General features: G+C 51.5%; 1 protein-coding gene across 6 annotated transcripts in view; it reads right to left on the bottom strand.

Annotated features, from left to right (window-relative positions):
• Positions 1-8372: 8372 nt before the first annotated feature.
• Positions 8373-17329, bottom strand: part of EML1 (EMAP like 1) — a 138798-nt gene continuing 129841 nt past the window's right edge. For 4 of the 6 annotated variants that reach the window (XM_054567714.1, XM_054567709.1, XM_054567710.1 and 1 more), the window contains 6 exons: positions 16366-16454; positions 12229-12413; positions 12036-12123; positions 10614-10709; positions 9246-9376; positions 8373-8715 (listed from right to left, as the gene is read on the bottom strand). In XM_054567714.1, the coding sequence (XP_054423689.1) occupies positions 8590-8715; positions 9246-9376; positions 10614-10709; positions 12036-12123; positions 12229-12413; positions 16366-16454 (715 nt within the window). In that variant the 3' untranslated portion in view covers positions 8373-8589. The remainder of the gene's footprint in view (positions 8716-9245; positions 9377-10613; positions 10710-12035; positions 12124-12228; positions 12414-16365; positions 16455-17329) is intronic. The other 2 variants (XM_054567713.1, XM_054567715.1) reach the window with 1 other exon arrangement.

Genomic DNA, 17329 nt, shown 5'->3' with positions numbered 1-17329 from the left:
CCACAGGGCTTCTTAGTTGCTGGCTCCGCCACTAGACTGCGAACTTCCTGGGGCCAGCAGGTATGTGCTTTATTCCTTTGTCCCCCCTGCCGGCTGCAGCACAGACCCGGAGAGACGCTGCTGACCGTCACCCTCGTCCAAGCCGTGCCTGTCGTTGGCAGGGACCAGCCCGTGTGCTCAGGCTGTGTTGCGGAAGCGGAAGCTGCTGCCTGTGTTCGGGCTCCGCTCGGCAGGAACTTCAAGCTGCTCCCAGCCCACCTCGCCTCCCTGACACCTGAGGATGGTTCACAGCTGGAGCTTCTCTCCTTCGGCTCCACCTGATGGGCCCCTTGGCTCAAAACAACTCTCCTTAAGATTGTGTTTCACCCACTTTGAAGACTCAGGAGGCGGGGGTGGGGGGGGCTCTTGGGAAAGGGGCCTGTTGAGGTGCTCCTGGGAACGGCCCTCGCTCCCTGCCGGGGTAACTCAAAGACCTGGACCAGTCAGGGGGAAGCTTGGCTGGACGTGGAGGGGACCGCGGGCACTCCCCCAGCAGAGAACAGCTTCTTAGTGCCCTGTTTCCAGTGGGAGGAAGACTGAGCGCAGAGGCTGGGCGGGGCCTGCCTTCCTGGAGGAGCCTGGAGTGAAGTCCTGCCGCCTCAGGCCGTCTGAGAGTTCCCGTCCCTGAGTGAAGGAGAGTCAGCGAAGTGTGTCCCTGAGGCCAGCCTAGCCAGCGACCCCGGAGAGAGCTGCTGAGCCCGGGCCCAGGAGCCCATGCCTCCGTTCCCCACCCCCTAGGAAAGCCCTCCCTCCCATATCCCCAGCCTCGCTCATCAGGTCCCAGCGCGCGGGGTGGGGCGGGGGGCAGGGGGGGGGCGTCCAGCCGTCAGCTCTGGGGAAGAACTTCCTGGTCCCTTCTCCCTGATGGCTGTCTCAGTTGTCCCTGCTGATAGCCAGGCCGTTGTGGGGCCCGAGGGAACTCATTTCCAAGAGGGGCTGCAAGGTCTGGGCCGTGGAACGTGGGAGCAGGCTGTTCTGGGGGCTTGGGAGGTCTGAGAGCTGATCCCCCCTCCTCCCCAATGTTCTATGAAGCAGAACTTGGCATGGCTACTGGAAGGACTGAGAGAGGGCTATAAGGACGGTCAAGATCCTGCACAAGAGCAACACGAGAACAAGAAATCATCTGGGGAGAAGCACACAGTGTTTTTTTAAATGTAAAATTTAATCGGAGGCCATGAAAAACAGAAGAGACACCGATCTGGAACTAGGTTGGCAGACTTCTGCAAAGGGCCAGGGAGCAAACATCTTGGGCTTTTTGCAGGCTGCTCGGTCTCTTTCACAGCTACTCCGCTGGGCCTTAGGGTGTAAGGGCCGCCACAGGCAACAGGTGGGTGATTGGGGCGACGGTGCTCCAAGAAAACATTTATAAAGATACGCCGCAGGCTGGGGTGGGCCTGCGGGCCGCAGTTTTAATCCAGGGCCTAGAAGATGGAATGAAAAAAATCCGTCACAAAGCAAGTGACAGAAATGGAAATCATCATCGACAAAATGAGACACGTAAGCGTTGATAAGAGATGCAAGAGGCCTAACTCCTCTGTGATCCAGTTCCAAAAGGAACCAAGAGCCCTCCGTGGGGACGAAATAGAGTTTTTAGTTAAAAGAACTCATCAGAAGACTGACTCTCTTCCCTCAAGATGAGGAACAAGACAAGGTACGCGCTCGCACCTCTGCTTTTCGGGACCGAACCGGAGAGTCTCCTCAGGGCCATCAGGCACGAGGACATTCCTAAGGGAAAGCAAGGAACAAAACTCTTATGACATGACTTTGTGTATAGAAAATCCTACAAAATCCACTGGAGAACCATTTAAATGAATAAAGTTCAGGGAGGTTGCAGGATGCACAATCAATTTACAAAGATGAACCCTATTTCTATACACTTGCTTTGACCGTCTGAAAATTAAATGAAAACAGTTTTATTTGCAGTAATTTTAAAAAGAAGAACGTACTTAGAATTAATTTAACAAAAGAACTGTAAGACCTACACTGAAGACTACAAAATATCATAGAAAGAAATTAAAACCCTAAGTAAATGGAGAGACAACACTCATGAATGGAAGAGTTCAGTATTGTTGAAGTGAAATAGTCCCCGGTCGGTCCACAGATTCAACACAATCCCTGTCAAAATCCTAGCTGTCTTTTTTTTTTTTTTTGCAAAAATTAGCAAAATGATCCTAAAATTCATTTGGAAATGCAGCCAAAACAATCTTGAAAAAGGAAAGCAAAATTGGAGGAATCATATTTCCTGATTTCCAAATTTATTGAGAAGTGAAAGTAATCAAGACAGTGTGATATTGGCATAAGTATAGCTATATAGATTGATGGAATTGAATTGAGAATCCACAAATAAGCCCTTACATTTACAGTAAATTGAGGTTTAACAAGGGCGCCAAGATAATTCAGTGGGGGAAAAAATAGTTTTCAATAAATTGTGCTGGGGTAACTAGCTAACCACATGCAGTAAATGAAGTTGCATACACATGCAGTAAATGAAGCATATACAAAAATTACTTCCAAACAGACCATAGTCCTAAAACTATAAAACTCTGAGAAGACAACATACAGGGTGGGGCAAAAGTAGGTTTACAGTCCATATGGAAAATAACACAACCATTAATAAATAAGAATGCAAGAATAAACTCTTGCATACTCACAACTGTGAACCTGCTTTTGCCCAACTCTGCATGTGGAAATCTTGCCAGCCTTGGGGCAGACAAAGGCTTCCGAGATATGACACTAACAGCCCAAGCAACTTAAGAAAAAAAAAGATAGGTGAAGTTCACTTCCTCAATAGAAAGCGTTTTTGTGGTAAATAATACCACTGAAGTGAAAAGACAACACACAGAATGGGAGAAAAAACTTGCAAACTACGTATCTGAAGAGGACATCTAGGCCATACAGTGAACTCCCACAACCCAGTAATAAAATACAAATGAGCCAATTAAAAAGGGGGCAGGCGATCTGAATAGTTGTTTCTTCCAAGAAGATACACAAATGGCCCACATGCACATACCAAGATGCTCAGCATCATTAGCTGCCGGGGAAACACAAATCAAGAATACAGCGAGATGCCACTTCACGCCCACTATGTTGACTGCAAATGTAATTTCTACCTGAATTTCTCTTCACGTATAATTGTGAGGATAGTATGGCAGTTTTATTTCAATACATTTGAGGATCCACTGAAGTGGATGCTTTTCTTAAAAAACAAATAGCTAGAAATGCTGTTAATAGAACTTTGACCGAATGCCAACACCGGCAATTTTCAACTCTTCTCATCTCATGGCACACAAACTAATTACTGAAATTCTGTGGCATGACAAGAATATAGTTTTTTACAGATCTGACAATAAAAAAAAAGGTATGATTTTGATTTATTCACACCGGACAGCTGTCGTTGTGTTGGTTGTCATTTTTAAAAAAAATTTGACAACCTAAGGGAAAAGAGGTCAGTGCCCCTAAGTAGTCAGGTATTGCAGATTTAAGAAAATCCTTGTGACGCACCGGGTGGACGTCGCTGCCCAAAACCAAACAGAGAGCTGCGGGCATCAGACGGTAAGCTTCGGGGAACCAGCCAGCTCTGGTACCAACGTGGAGAAATGTGCGCTGTGATTGAACGACTGAACGGTGAACAGCTGAGCAGGTTCCTGGCAAGACAGCAGGTACGGAGTCACCTGCAGACAAGGCTAGGAGCCCAGCAGGTGTCCCTGCCTGCCACCACTGTGTGGCTGTGGGCATGCCCTGGCCCTTGCTGGGCCTGGGCTTCCTTGAGTTGGAATCTGGATGGTAGACGCTGATGTCCCCTGGGGAAGCTGGGGATGGCGGCAGGGGCGGGCATGGGGAGGGGGGTGTTGAGGGGCATGGAGTGGGTGGGAAGGAGAAACAAACGTAGGATGAGCGTGTTTCTGGTCACCTCCACCTGACTGCTTCAGCCAAAGCAGCCACATCCTCAGCCGCACCCCCGAGTGGATTTTCCTGTATGATTTCACCTGGAGAAAGCGTTTGCTGCTAAAACAAAGTCTGAAAGCCAGATGACCCTCCCAGCCCCCAGCTTGCTTCCAGCCCTGATCTTTCCCTAACATTCACCTGCCACAGTCCCTTGGTTTTTGCCTTGATAACTTTCTGGTCTGTTAGAAATCTGAAGAAGGTAATAACGTGTCTGTGTGTTTTCATTCTTTTACAAAATCACTGCTTAATTTGGGACATAAATTAAACTTGCTTCGCCCACGTGACCTAGAAGTGGGCTGGCGTGCAGGGCCGAGAGGCTGGCGCAGCGCGCGGTTTCCGCACACGCCCGGCCCTCTCCTCTGAACGGCGGGGCTTACAGCCGTCAGGCAAAAATAGCTTTGTGCGGCTTCCGCCAGGAAGACGCTTAAAAAGGGAAAAAGGACTCATTTGCTAAAAAAGAAAAAGGATCCCAAGTTGCGACCATAATTTCAGAATTCATTTTTGCACACATTTCTGTATCAGGGGACAGGAAAGCATTCTCAGCCTCTGATTCAGCCATTCCACGCCGGGCACTTGCCCTGAACAAGCAAACCTAACTTTATAAAAAGCTCAGGGGACACAGCTGTCCTCGGCAGTGCCGTGGGCGAAAGGAAAGCAGTGAGGCCGGAGAAGGCACTCAGGGCCGAGGGCGAAGGTTTCGGAGCCTCCCGCAAGTCCGGAGGCTCCCCAGCCGCCCACAGCTCATTCACCGGTGTGTCCGCTGGCCTCTGACCACGTGTTCCCACTGGGCGCCGCGCGGGCCATCAGAGGCAGGGAGCTCGTGGGCACGGAGGCTCCAGCACGCTTACAACTCAACGTGACAAGTACGATGAGCAGGGACACAGAGCAGGGATCAGGTCCCAGACCGGGTACTCAGAGAAGGCTTTCTGGAGGAAGCGACTTCTCAGCTGAGCCGTGAATATGGTGGTCATCGGCAGGGGAAGATGGGAGGCACGGTGTTAGGGCAGAGGGCGCACGTGGAGACTGGGCGGTGGCGGAGAGCGGGCTGCAGTGTCCGGAGGGACAGCTCGGCAGGGATGCGGAGAGAGGGTTGGAGGAGCAGGAGCCCCCTGAACAGGCTGCGTGTGCCACGTGAGGGAGTGTTCCTTACCAGCCATATCAGTGTTTTAAGCAGGAGAGCGACATGTTTAGAAAGCTCACTCCACTGCCAGCGAGGTCCGTGGAGCAAGGCCAGTGTGGCTGCAGCCAGGTCGGCGGTGATGGCTGGCGGCCAGGGCGGAGGCAGCGCTGGCGGGGAGACGGACGACAGGGACACAGGCCACGGCGACAGCTCCCCGGGCGTGGGAGAGGCAGGATGGTGCAATGGCCAGTGAGAACCCTGAAAGCTGACTCCATGGGTCCCCACCCAACTTCCCCTCTGGGTGGCCCTCAGCAAGTTAAGGATCAGGGTGAGGAGCCACCTCCTAGGAATCGCCACGTGTCAGGCGCTTCCGCGGTGCCCGGCGTGGGGTTGGGGCTGCTGTTAGAGTTACTGTTATTGGTGGCTTGTTGGTTTGGAGCAGGAGACTGAGGCAGGCGGCCATCCAGGTGCGAGGTGAGGAAGCGGAGTTGGAAGCGGGACTTGGGCCTTAGTGGGTTGAAGCGGCGACGAAGACCCTGGGAGCAGAGACAGCCCGGAGCGGGGGCAGGGGCGGCAGGGCAGGGGCCCGGGGAGGCCTGCAGGGCACAGAGGGGTGACGGACAGAGCCGGGAGGTTGTTTTTACAGGAAGGAGGTGAACCTGCTTAAATGCTGGCGGCAGGAAGCTCGGCAGCACATGGTGAGGACAAATGCCCCCGGTGGGGTGGCCTTCACGGTGTTTTCTTGCTCGTCCTCACGGTGAGAGGACTGGGGCTGGACGAGAAGCGATGGTATTTACCACGGCCGCACGTCGCGCGGCCAGCAGGAGTTATTTATAACGAGGTTATGACGACACGAAAAAACGCTGCTAGAGTTATAGGGAAAAAGCAACATAAAGCATGGCATGTGCAATATGCCAACTGGAGAAACGCACCCAGAAATGTACGTATGGAAAAAAGGGCGCTGAGAAGGAATGGTGCTATTTCTGGGTGGTTGGGGACAGGGCAGGGCTTCCTTCTGAATTCGCCATAATGAGTGTATTTTAGCGTTTGCAGGAAGACGCCCAGAAAACTTCATTTTGTAAAAAGAAACTAGGGTGGCCAGAGGCTCCCCCTGCCAAGGTCACAGTGACCTTGGGAAAATCCGCGTTCTGCAGGGACTGCGGTGTCTGTGTCCACAGGGAGAGGGCACTAACTAAAAGCGCGTCCCCCGCTGTGGGTTTCCGGAGGCTCCGCCTTGCAGAGATGTCCCAGGAAGGAGCGGCCGCGAGGTCAGACGGCCTTGGGAATCCCATGCGCTCATGAACTATTCATCCTCAGAATAAAAAGAACTGCTCAAACCTGTCCAACTCTCAGACGCAAGGTCTGGTGACAGCCTGTGGAATCGTGTTCCACGGGACACTCTGGGAAGTGCTCCCCCAGGCCGCCCCCCAAGTTCCCCCGAAGCCCCCCCTCTCAACAAGGCCTTCAGATGACCATCCCTGTGGTGGAGCGGGCAGAGCCCCCTGGGGGCCCGCGGCAGGAAGGGACGGCGGGGGCTCCTGGGCCACTCTCCTGCACTCCAGGCCCCCCTCCCCGCTCTGCTGTCCTGAGCACACAGGGCCCTTCCCAGCCTCTGCTCCAGCTGGTGCCAGGGCTCCAGAGATGCCGCCGCCCCGGACAGAGATGGGAGGAGTGAACATACCGGCGGCGGGAAGAGCCTCGCCTGCAGCGGCCTGAGTTTCTGAAAGTCACCTTTCACATCACCTCATGCCACGGACCCGCAGTGGCTGAAGGAGGGGACGAGCAGCCCTTGATGAATACACACAAGGTAGCCCTGGGCTGCGAAGTGTTTCAGTTGCATGTGGCCAAGTGGGAAGAGAGCAAGGCTGGCTTACATAACACCCTTCTCCCATTATTGATCTTAAAAAAGAGAAGTAAAAGTAGAACTTACAAGAATGGGTCCCTTTTCCTTCCCTGATCTAGTTATCCCTTCAGCTGTCATTTTTAAAATGATTTTTTTTGCAAATCTGATGTACGTGTACACTCCGCAGGCAAATTAGAGTCCCCAGGTGAAGGAAAGAATCTGTATGAGACAGAATATCGTGTGAATCATCTCTAATTTCAAATATTTTAATTTATATACTTTCATGATTATAGGTCAATAAGAAATCCCCATTTCAGATTTTATTTCATTACAGAATATATTTGATAAGGATACATACAAACAGAGTCGCCTTTAATACACACTGTTTCCCGGTGCCCTGCCCCCACAGCGGCCTGGCGATGTCATGAAAAAGCTTCCCAGCGTCGCGTTGAGTCGGCCTCTGAGCAACCAGGGCCGCGGAGTTCCGAGAGTTCAATGCACTTGCTTGCTTGGAACAAGTAAAAATCTTAATATTTGTTTTTAGGTCTGTTTATTACTCTTCTGTTTTAAAATCTGAGATACATTCCCCAGTGTAAACAGTACATTTCAGTCTGTCACACAATCAAAATGGATAAGGCCTTCTTGACGAGTGGGTGCCGCCTACGTTTTGCTCACCAGAACGCAGCCTCGCTTCGAAGCGAAGCATGCGCCCAGGCACGGAGGCTGGGACGGGGCTGCCAGGGACCCCGCACCGCCTGCCTGCCTCTCCCCGCTGCAGGCGTGTGGTATCTTTTTGACTTGGTCTACTTGGTCTTAAAATACAAATATACAATGTCCATAAGCATAAAATAGTAAAGCCTAGCCTTACGTATTTATTATGAATCACTAAAATCCTATACAAGTACAATACCATATCATGCCAATTAATACACAGAGGGAGGCGGCCAAATGTCTCCATTCAGGGGCCCGTGAACGGGGACCCGAGGGGCGCCGTCCACGAGGGTGCCCAGCAGCTGAGCGCACGGCGAGGCAGGCGGTCTCACTGAGGCTCTGGAACGCCTGAGTCCCCTGCGGAAATGCCAGGGTGCCCCCTTCCCAGCAGCCTCCCAGAGAACTGAATGAAACCTCGGACAACGTAACCAGATAGAGCCGTAGCTGCATTTCCTGACTCAGCTGTGCAATCAGTTCTTCGCTCACTCAGTTCATCCCTTTAGGGCCAAGTAATCAACAGTGATCATGATTCAGTACCTCATCGTTATCTTAAATATTCGGCTTAGCAACCTCGATGGTGACAGAGGCTAGCCTATGTGCAGGATTTGGAAAGGCATTCTGAGACCGAGTTCGAAGAGTTCATAGAAAAGTTACGAAGGATATACCAGTCACCCTGCTGATGTCACTGTAGTGTAAACCCTGGCATTTTCTTTCTTTTTTTTTTTACATTAACTGTTTTATTTATTGTACAACAGAGAGACCTGAACTGCTGACCCGACGTGGTGCTCGCTGATTCGCTAAGCTAAGGTAACCGGTACAGGGAGTGGTTTCCTGAGGTTTGTGAGGACTTTGCAGATGAAACAGAAATCACAGTGACTGAGCGACCGAGCCGGTGCTTCCCGGGCTGCTCTGCTCCGCGGCCCCGCCGGCACTACACGACCCGCCACTGCATGATACTCGTGTCTTTGCCGCCGGTGGAGATGAGGTGGCTGTCGTCGCAGAGGAACTCGACGTTGGTGACGTGGCTGCTGTGTCCGCTGTACACGTGGCTGGGAGCCTGGAAGTGGCCACGGAGGAAGCTTAGTGCCCAGTGCACGGCCGGGGGCTGGAGGCTGGGGTTCTGCAGCGTTCTGCCACCTGGCCGCCCTCCCACCCGGCCGCCCTCCTGCGTGCGGCGCTCTGTGCACGGGTCCGGCCAGGCGCAGCCACGGGCAAGTGGCTGCCCTGGGCGGGTATGTTCAGTCGCAGAGGGACCAGGGGTGGAGGATGAGGGGTGTCCTGTGGAGGAGGGTCAGGATAGGGAAGGACCAGGAGGGGCGTGCCAGGCACTGGTGCTGGTTCAGCGCAGGGGGCTGGAGTGGAGGGGACAGGGGTGGGACCCACGGAGGAAGCCACAGAGGTAGGGGAGCCAGATAAGGGCTTCATAGGGTTGGGGTTTCCTGGAGGGCGGTGGGGAGCCCCAGGGTCACATCTGTACCTGTGACGGGTGGCATTCGCTCATGCGCCTTTTATTTAATCACCAAACAGCCCGGGCAGGCCGTAAACGCATCCCCACGCGGGGTGAGGCTCGCGATGGCGAGTCCTTACCCGGAACTGCGAGCAAGGGTAGGAGAAGAGGTGCACTTTGCCGAAGTCATCGCCCGTTGACAGGAGTTTTTTCTCGTGGGCCCTGCAAACGGCATTGATGTCGGTTCCGTCCGAGCCTTCCGGCCACACTCCTGGAAAAAAGACCACAGACAGAGGCCTGGAAACACCAGAAACACTGGGCCACGCTGTGTAGGGGCTGCATTAAACTCTGACCAAAACAAAGTCTCCCAAGCCCTGGGCTTCAAAACCAGGGCCAGGAGCTTGCCCTGAGTTGCTCCCGGCCTCTCCGTTCCCGAGAGCATCTCGCTCCAGGCCGGTCCCAGGGACCCCTTCAAGGCTAAGCCCTGTTCGTCCACGACAGGAGCCGCGACAGGAGCCACGACAGGCTTGCAGGGCCCCATCCTTTTGGGCCCCTTCTTGACAATAAAGCAGAAAGTGCACCAGAAACCCTGGCTCTGGACCCGATGCCTTCCCTTTGTCCCAAAGCATCTGATGGGGAGCTGGCTAGTCAAGTGTGCTGTCTCCTAACTTTTCTCTTTTCCAGGTAACTCTTTACATGTGAGAGTCCCTCCAAAGAGCTTTTTAACCCTGGGTCTGAGTGTGCCTTTCAGGCATTTCTTGGTGTCAGCTCTTGGCGGCTGCTGCTCGCTTTGGGACGCCGGCAGGTGTAGGGTCGCCGGCCGTGGGCCAGGCGAAGCCGCAGCCCTGCCCCAGGCCTGAGGCTGACTCTGAGGGTGGCGTCCCTGACCACCGCTCCAGGAGCCCTCTTGGCCGCAGCGGAAGGTCTGGGAGAGTGGGACGTGCATCGGTCTCTCCAGAAGTCCTGGAGTAAACCTGGGATCCTCACGTTTAGTATCAGAAAATGATAAAAACACCAGCTCTAAGGAGATTTGTGAAATTCTGATCAAATTATTGACCTATGATCTTACAGACAGAGATGATAAATATTTCTTTTATCCCCCTACACTGTAGCAATTTACTTTAGATCATTTGTGAATATATTCCTAATCTGAACTTTGAAAAAAGTGAAAATTTTAGTTTAAGGACCCAAAAGATGTAGTAATAACTCTAACAAATCATGTGTGTATTGACTGAGTACCATCTATTGAGGAAGCGTGGCACAACCTCAAGTGAGAAGATTCTAGAGAATTATCCCAGGACCCATTTCATCCAAGCGAAGAGGGTTCGAGCCTGGGTCCTGGCTCTGGGGCGCGCCCCCCGAGCTGCAGGGAGTGTGGCCGGTGGGCTTCACGTGGCAGCACAGCACTTTGACAAAGCTGGTGACCGCGACACTTTTCACCTGTTGGAGAAAACTCTAAAAGCAGCTGCACCTTACGGCTGAGCCACGTGGAGGCTGCGGAAACGTACCAAAGACATGGAATCCCAAAGTGCACGTGTACGTAGCCCATTCGATGTCCCTCGTAGCTTCCACGCTGACAACTTGCTTACAAGCAGAGGGAACCCCTGGAAAAAGCAAACGCAGGGCTGCTGACACCTGAGCAGGTGTCCCCTCTCCTCCAGGGGCGGGCTGGGCCCTCAGGGCCTCAACAGCTGGAGAGCCCTCAGGAAACGGGCAGGGCCCCGCTCGGGCCCTGGGAACTGAGCTCACAGCCTGAGCCCAGCCCAGGGCTGGGGAGGGGTCCACCTCATCCCAGCTTTCCTTGCAGCTTCCTCTCTGGGTCGGTACCCGGCCCGTCCTCCCCCCTGGCCCCTGGCTTCTTTTTTCTTTGACCATCTGATTCTTAGGCCTCTAACTGCTCCCTGTCCCCCGGAGCCTCTCAACACACCTCAGGCCCCCTTCCCCACATTCACAGTCACACAGGCCTGGATCCGCCCCACCCAATCCCTTTAACGCCAAGCTCCTGGAAGCTTAGGGCAGCCAGTCAGACCAAGTACCTACGGCATTACAGGTGATCTCTTTGTTCCCCAGGTGAACTTTTACTAGGGAGGTAAGACCTTGTCTGAGACGAGTCCAGACCCAGGGCCCAGCCCCGAAAACCTTCCTGTTTCTGCCCTAGGTCAGGCGGGGCCTTGGGGAGGGCAAGGAGGGGTGCCCCCGGCACAGGTATCTCCCCCTTTCTTCCACCACCAGCTGCCCTGCCTGTCCTGGACTTTGCAACCAGTGGGCGACCCCGCCACCCGCCAGCTCTTGCTGCCTGTGGCTTCGAAGCTGGGCCCCGATGCCCTCGTATACAAACCGGGACGAGCCTGAATGCACTGCGGCTCAGGGAGCAGGCGCAGGGAGAGCGCCTCGCGTTTCAGTCGCCCGGCAGCAGAGCCCCGGCCCTCTTGCGCCCTGTGGCCCCGGTGCTGTGCCTGTGCTGGGCATGGGGCGGGGGCCTGGCGAGGGCTTGCGGCAGCAGAGGGCAGCATGTCCTCCGTGCTCCCTAAGTGCCGGCCACTGTTGTCCTCATCATCCCTGGGCACGGACACTGGCCGCGGAGGTTGGGGGAGGATGGGTCCGGGGGGCTGCCGTCCCCTCAGGCGGGAGAGACTCCCCGGTCTGCCCGATTGGGATGAGGTCCCCATGGGGCCCCTTGCGCCAGGAGGACTCCGACCGCAGTCTCTGCCATGCCTGCCCCCTCCTCCCTGGGGCCTTCGTCTCCTCCACTGGGGCCCGGGTAGACCCAGGCTCCAAGTGTCCGGCGCTGGAAAGGACGCGAGAGGCTGCCCAGCCCAACCGCTCTGTTTCACAGAGGACGGAACCGAGGCCCGAGTGGCACGGGAAGTCGATTTTTGCAGGAGGCCCCGTCTGGTCCCAGAGTGAACCTCCTCCTGGGTGCTACTCACAGTAAAGGATTTCGTAGTCTCCGGAATTCGACACGAGGAACTGGGAGTTTACAGACCAGTCCAGGTGGGTGATGAAGCTGGAGTGGCCCTGGGGGAGGACACGTGGGCTGAGTGGCCTCGCCTGATGAGGCCCGACCCGCCGCGTGGACGGCCGTGACCGCCCCCCACCTCCGCGGGGCCTGAGCACGCTCACCGAGCACCTGCCGACACGCGTGTACTTCCTCCCGTTGTCGCCGACCCCGTAGATATAGATGCAGTTGTCGTGGGAGCCTATGGCTAAGAAGTTCCCATCTACGAAGACATGACGTGTTATGTTTCCATTGTTAAGAATGAACATTCGATCAATTATAAGGGACAGTGCCAGGTGCCATCGTGGATCTAGAAACAATGGCCAGGTTAATGGGCTATTTCAAAAATGAATTATTTCAGAGAGAAAGTTGGCTTTTGAATGACTCCTCAGCACTTCCAGTTTTGAAAATCACACCTGACCGGACCCTTCCCCTTACAAAACTCTCCCCTGGCCGTCCCCACCGGGAGGGGCTGACTCAGGTCCTGAGTGGGGCCCGCAAAGCCCTGCAGGACGTGGCCACAGCATCCCGCACTGTGCCCTGGGGTGTCTCAGGCCTCTGACGTGGCCCCTCCTCCGCCTGCAAGGCCCTTCCTGCCTCACCTCAGGGCACACTGCGCACCCCCCACCCCGCCGCCTGATTCTATAAATAAATCAACAAAATCGACACATCTTTAACTAGATCGACCATGAAAGAGAAGACACAAGTTATCAGAATCAAGAATCAAGGATGAGACTTCACTGCCAAACTCAGAAAAAATAAAGGATTATAAACAAATTTCATGAACAATTTTATGCCAATAAATTAGACAGCTTAGATGAAATGGAAAAAATTGCCAAATCTGACTTAGAGAGAAATGAAAAATTTGAATAGACCTATAAGAAGCAAAGAAATTGAATTAATAATTAAAAACCTTCCCACAAAGAAAAGCCCTGATGATTCATTGAATTCACATGAATTCTACCAAATATTTAATAAAGAAATAACCCTAATCCTTTATAAATGCTTTCAGAAAATGAACAAAGAAGGAGCACTTTCCAATTTCCTCTTTAGGCCAATAACAGTCTAATAACTAAGCCAGAGCAAATCATCACAAGAAAACTAGAGACCAATACCCCCCATAAGATATGGATGCCAAAATCCTTCACAGAGTATTGACAAACAGAATCCAGCAATATAGAAAAAGGATTAGACACGACCACATGAGACTTATACCAGGAGTGCAAAGATGGCTTCACCTCTGAAAATTAATGTAATGCAACATATTAATAAAATAAAGGACAAAACCCACATGATCATGTCAACAGATACAGAAGAAAGCATTTGACACACTCTAACACCCATTCATGATAAAAACTAAACCAATTAAGAACAGAAGGGCACTTCTTCATCATGATAAACAGCATCTAACGTTGCACTAAACGAAAAGCGACTATTTTCCCTGAGACTGGGAGCGAGGCAGGGACCCACTGTGCCCCTCCCGCCCCCATCGCGAGGGAGGTTCTGCAAATGCAGTGAGGGAAAGTGAAGGTGTCCAGGTTCACAAGGAAGAGCGAAACCATCTTTATTTGCAGAGAATGTGCTCCTGCGTGAAGAAAATCCCGAGCATTTTACACACAAAAAAAACACTAATAAAAGAGTTTAGAAAGGTCACAGATATAAGATCCATGTGCAAAAAAATAAATTTTACTTTTCTATACTAGCGACCAACATTCTGAAAATAAAATTAAAAAAAATTCATTCACAATGGCATAAAAAGCAACTTAGGAAAAAATTTAACTAAGGAAATGTAAGACTTTGGCACTGAAAACTATAAAACTTTGCTGATAAAATTAAAGATCTAAATAAGTGGAGAGACAGTCTATGTTCAAGCATTACATGACTCAATCTTTTTTTTTTTTTTAAAGATTTTACTTATTTATTTTTAGAGAGAGGGGAAGGGAGGGAGGAAGAGAGAAGGAGAGAAACATCCATGTGTGGTTGCCTCTGTGTACCCCCTGTTGGGGACCTGGCCCACAGCCCAGGCCTGTGCCCTGACTGGGAATCGAACCCGTGACCCTTTGTTCACAGGTCGGCACTGAGCCCACTGAGCCACACCAGCTGGGGCACAAGTCTCAGTCTTGTAAAGATGGCAATTCTCCCCATATTGATCTATAAGTTCAATGTATTAAATTCTTGGTTGGTTTTTAAAATTAGAACTTGACAAGCTGATTCTAAAATTTATATGAAAATGATAAAGACCTAAATTAGCTAAAGCAGTTTTGAAAAATAACAAAGTTAGAGTGATTATACTATTTAATTTCAAAACTTACTCTAAAATTACAGTAATCAAACCTTGTGGTATTGGTATATGGATAAATATATAGATGAATGAGACAGACTGAGATTCTTGAAGTAAACCTTTATATTTATTGTTAATAGGTTTTTGACAAAAGTGTCAAGATAGTCCAATAGGAAAAGAATTCCATTTTCAACAAATGCTGCTGGAACAACTGGATATCTAAATGCAGAAAAAATAAACTTGGACTCTTACCTCCCACCATACACAAGCATTAACTAAAAATGGACCACAGACCTACCTACGCACAATGGATAAAACAATAACTGTTCTAAAAGGGAAGCACAGGAGAAAACCCTCATGACCTTGACTGATACCATAAGCAGGACTCATAAAAGAAAAAATTGAGAAGCTGGACTTCATCAAAATGAAAGCTTTTGCTTCAAAAGAACCCATTACGAAAACGAAAGGACAAGTCATACAGCGAGAGAAAACATTTGCAAATCCTATGTCTGATAAAGAACTCATACACAGAAGATAGAAAGAGTTCTTAGAACTTAGTAGTAAAGCCCAATTAAAAATGGGCAAAATATCTGGATATGTTATTTCATCCAAGAAGATGTATATAGACATGTGAAAAGATGCGCAACGTCTTTTGATAGCCTTTATAGAGATGTAACTTCAAAGCACATGGGATGGACACATCCCACGTAGGATCTATAGTCTTCATAGAGGTGTAACTCAAAACCACACTCCTCTTGGGGGGCCTCTACTGAGACAGACAAGACTACACAGGTGCTGGAGAAGACGAGGAGAAACTAGAACCTGACGCGTCGGTGGGAATGTAAACTGCGCAGCCACTCTGGAGAGCAGTTGGGCATTTTCTTAGGACGTTAACATAAATTTACCATACAATCCACCAATTCCACAGCTAGGAATTTCCCGAGATAAACAAAAAAACAAATGTCTACAAAAAGTACATATAATGACTGTTCATAGCAGCGCTGCTGATAACAGCCAAAACACCGAAACAATCCAAGTGTCCGTTACCTGAAGAACGGATCGCGTTAAAGTGGTATATCTATGAAATGGAACGCCCTCCGGCAGTTAAAAAGGAATATATAGGGAGCATAATGGTGGAAGGAGACTTGATTTGGGGCGGTGAACACACAATACAGTGCACAGGGGATGTGTTATAGAATTGTACACCTGAAACCTGTGCCATTTTATTAAACTGTCACCCCAATACATTCAATTAAAACAGGAATAACCTACTGATACATGCGCAATAACACGAATTAGCCTCAGAAACATTATTCTAAGAAAAAGAAGCCAGACAGAGGTACCAGGCTACATGTCGTATGATTCCGCTGACATGAAACATGACGTGTCCAGAACAGGCCGTTTATAGACCAGCGTAGCGGATCAGGGGGTGCCCGGGACGGGGGTGCGGGGGGAGGCTGGCTGCCAACGGGCAGGAGCGTCTGGGGCGCTGAAAAGGCTCTAAAATTGGATTGTGGTGATGGCTGCACAGCTCTAGCAATTTCCTGAAAATCAATGAGTTGTACATGTATAATGGGCAAATTATTGTATGTAAATCGTATTTCAATAAGGCTGCTCAAAATGAGTCTCATCTTTTTGAGAGACGGACAGCGATACTGACGGATGAAAGTAGAGAGATGTCTACAAACTGCTTCGAATAACGTGGGGGGCAGCGGGTGGGGCCGCAGGGGAACACGCAGGCCAGGGGTCCGCGACCACCGCAGCTGGCCAGTTCCGCTGTGTGAGACTTTCCATGATACGGAGCTACAAAAACACACATGCGTAGTGACCGATGAGGGAGGGAGAACCCTAAATGCCAGCGATGTGAGTATACAGTTTAAGTCTCACTCTGAGGGGGCTTGTGAAGCTGCTGCTTTAAAGACACCTGCACAGAACGTCATGAACCTGCTGGGATTTCCCAGCGAGCGGCTCGCGTCCTAACCTGGTGAGTACCGCATGACAGACAGCTGTTCGTTCCCGTCCGTGTGCACGGTGACCAGGTCCTTTGTTTCTGTGTCAAACACAAACCACCTGTTGCAAACATGAGACAAAGTAGAATAAGCTGTTTAGTAGGGAATGAAGTAAGACTATTATAGTAACAGCGAGACTATTAACAACTATTAACCTAAGGGCTTAATAAATGCTCTGCATTTACTTAACAAGAATGTTTGTTCCCAGCTTTTATTTAAAGAAAATTTCCCGCATACAAGTACTTCCCAAAAAGGAACAGCACATTGCTACTAATCAAAGCGATTCAGTTTCCGAGGCTAGGAAGGGGTTCCTCGCATTTGGGTTTTGTCACTTACATGTAAAAGGAAAGACGGCCCCGGCAGGGAGGCGGGACCAACACCTCTGCGGGCCTGTGGCCACAGGGAGCAGCACAGGGCCCACTGCCCAGGACCTGGCGGGTGAGGTAGGGCAGGGCCGGGAGGCAGGGGTGGAGCCGCAGGTGGCGGGGCTCCTCCTGTCCCTGTTCTGCCCTCTGGGAATGCTGGCGCGCTGCCAGCAGGGCAAGAGAGATGATGGAGAGAACGAGGGAGGCTCGGGGAAGGGGGAGTTCACCTCTCTGGGCTCAGCTTCCCCAGGGGGAAGACGGGGGCAGGGCCCAGGACCCCTTGCAGGCAGAGCGTTAAATCCGTCAAGGTATAACAGGTGCAGGGCTGTCTGCATCCCCTAACGAGGACGCGGCCCTTGGAAAGTGTCACATGATGGAATGACTGCACTCTCCTACTGTGTGTCCTGGGGTGCTGGCAGTGACTGGGCTCGTGTTCCCAGGACTGGAAAGCCAGGGGGGCCTCCCACTCTTGCAGTTCCCAAGCTGGGTGACACGTTCTACCAGCTTGTCCCCTGAGCTGGCACCACTGTCTTAGCCTTCCATCTGGGGCCCCAGCCCTCCGCACTCAGCG

This window comes from Pteronotus mesoamericanus, unplaced genomic scaffold, assembly GCF_021234165.1.
Source record: "Pteronotus mesoamericanus isolate MK-2021 breed Mesoamerican mustached bat unplaced genomic scaffold, CSHL_Meso_final contig_192, whole genome shotgun sequence".
NCBI classification, from domain to species: domain Eukaryota; kingdom Metazoa; phylum Chordata; class Mammalia; order Chiroptera; family Mormoopidae; genus Pteronotus; species Pteronotus mesoamericanus.
The sequence above is the reverse complement of the archived record's forward strand: the minus strand, read 5'-3'. Positions and strand labels throughout refer to the sequence as shown.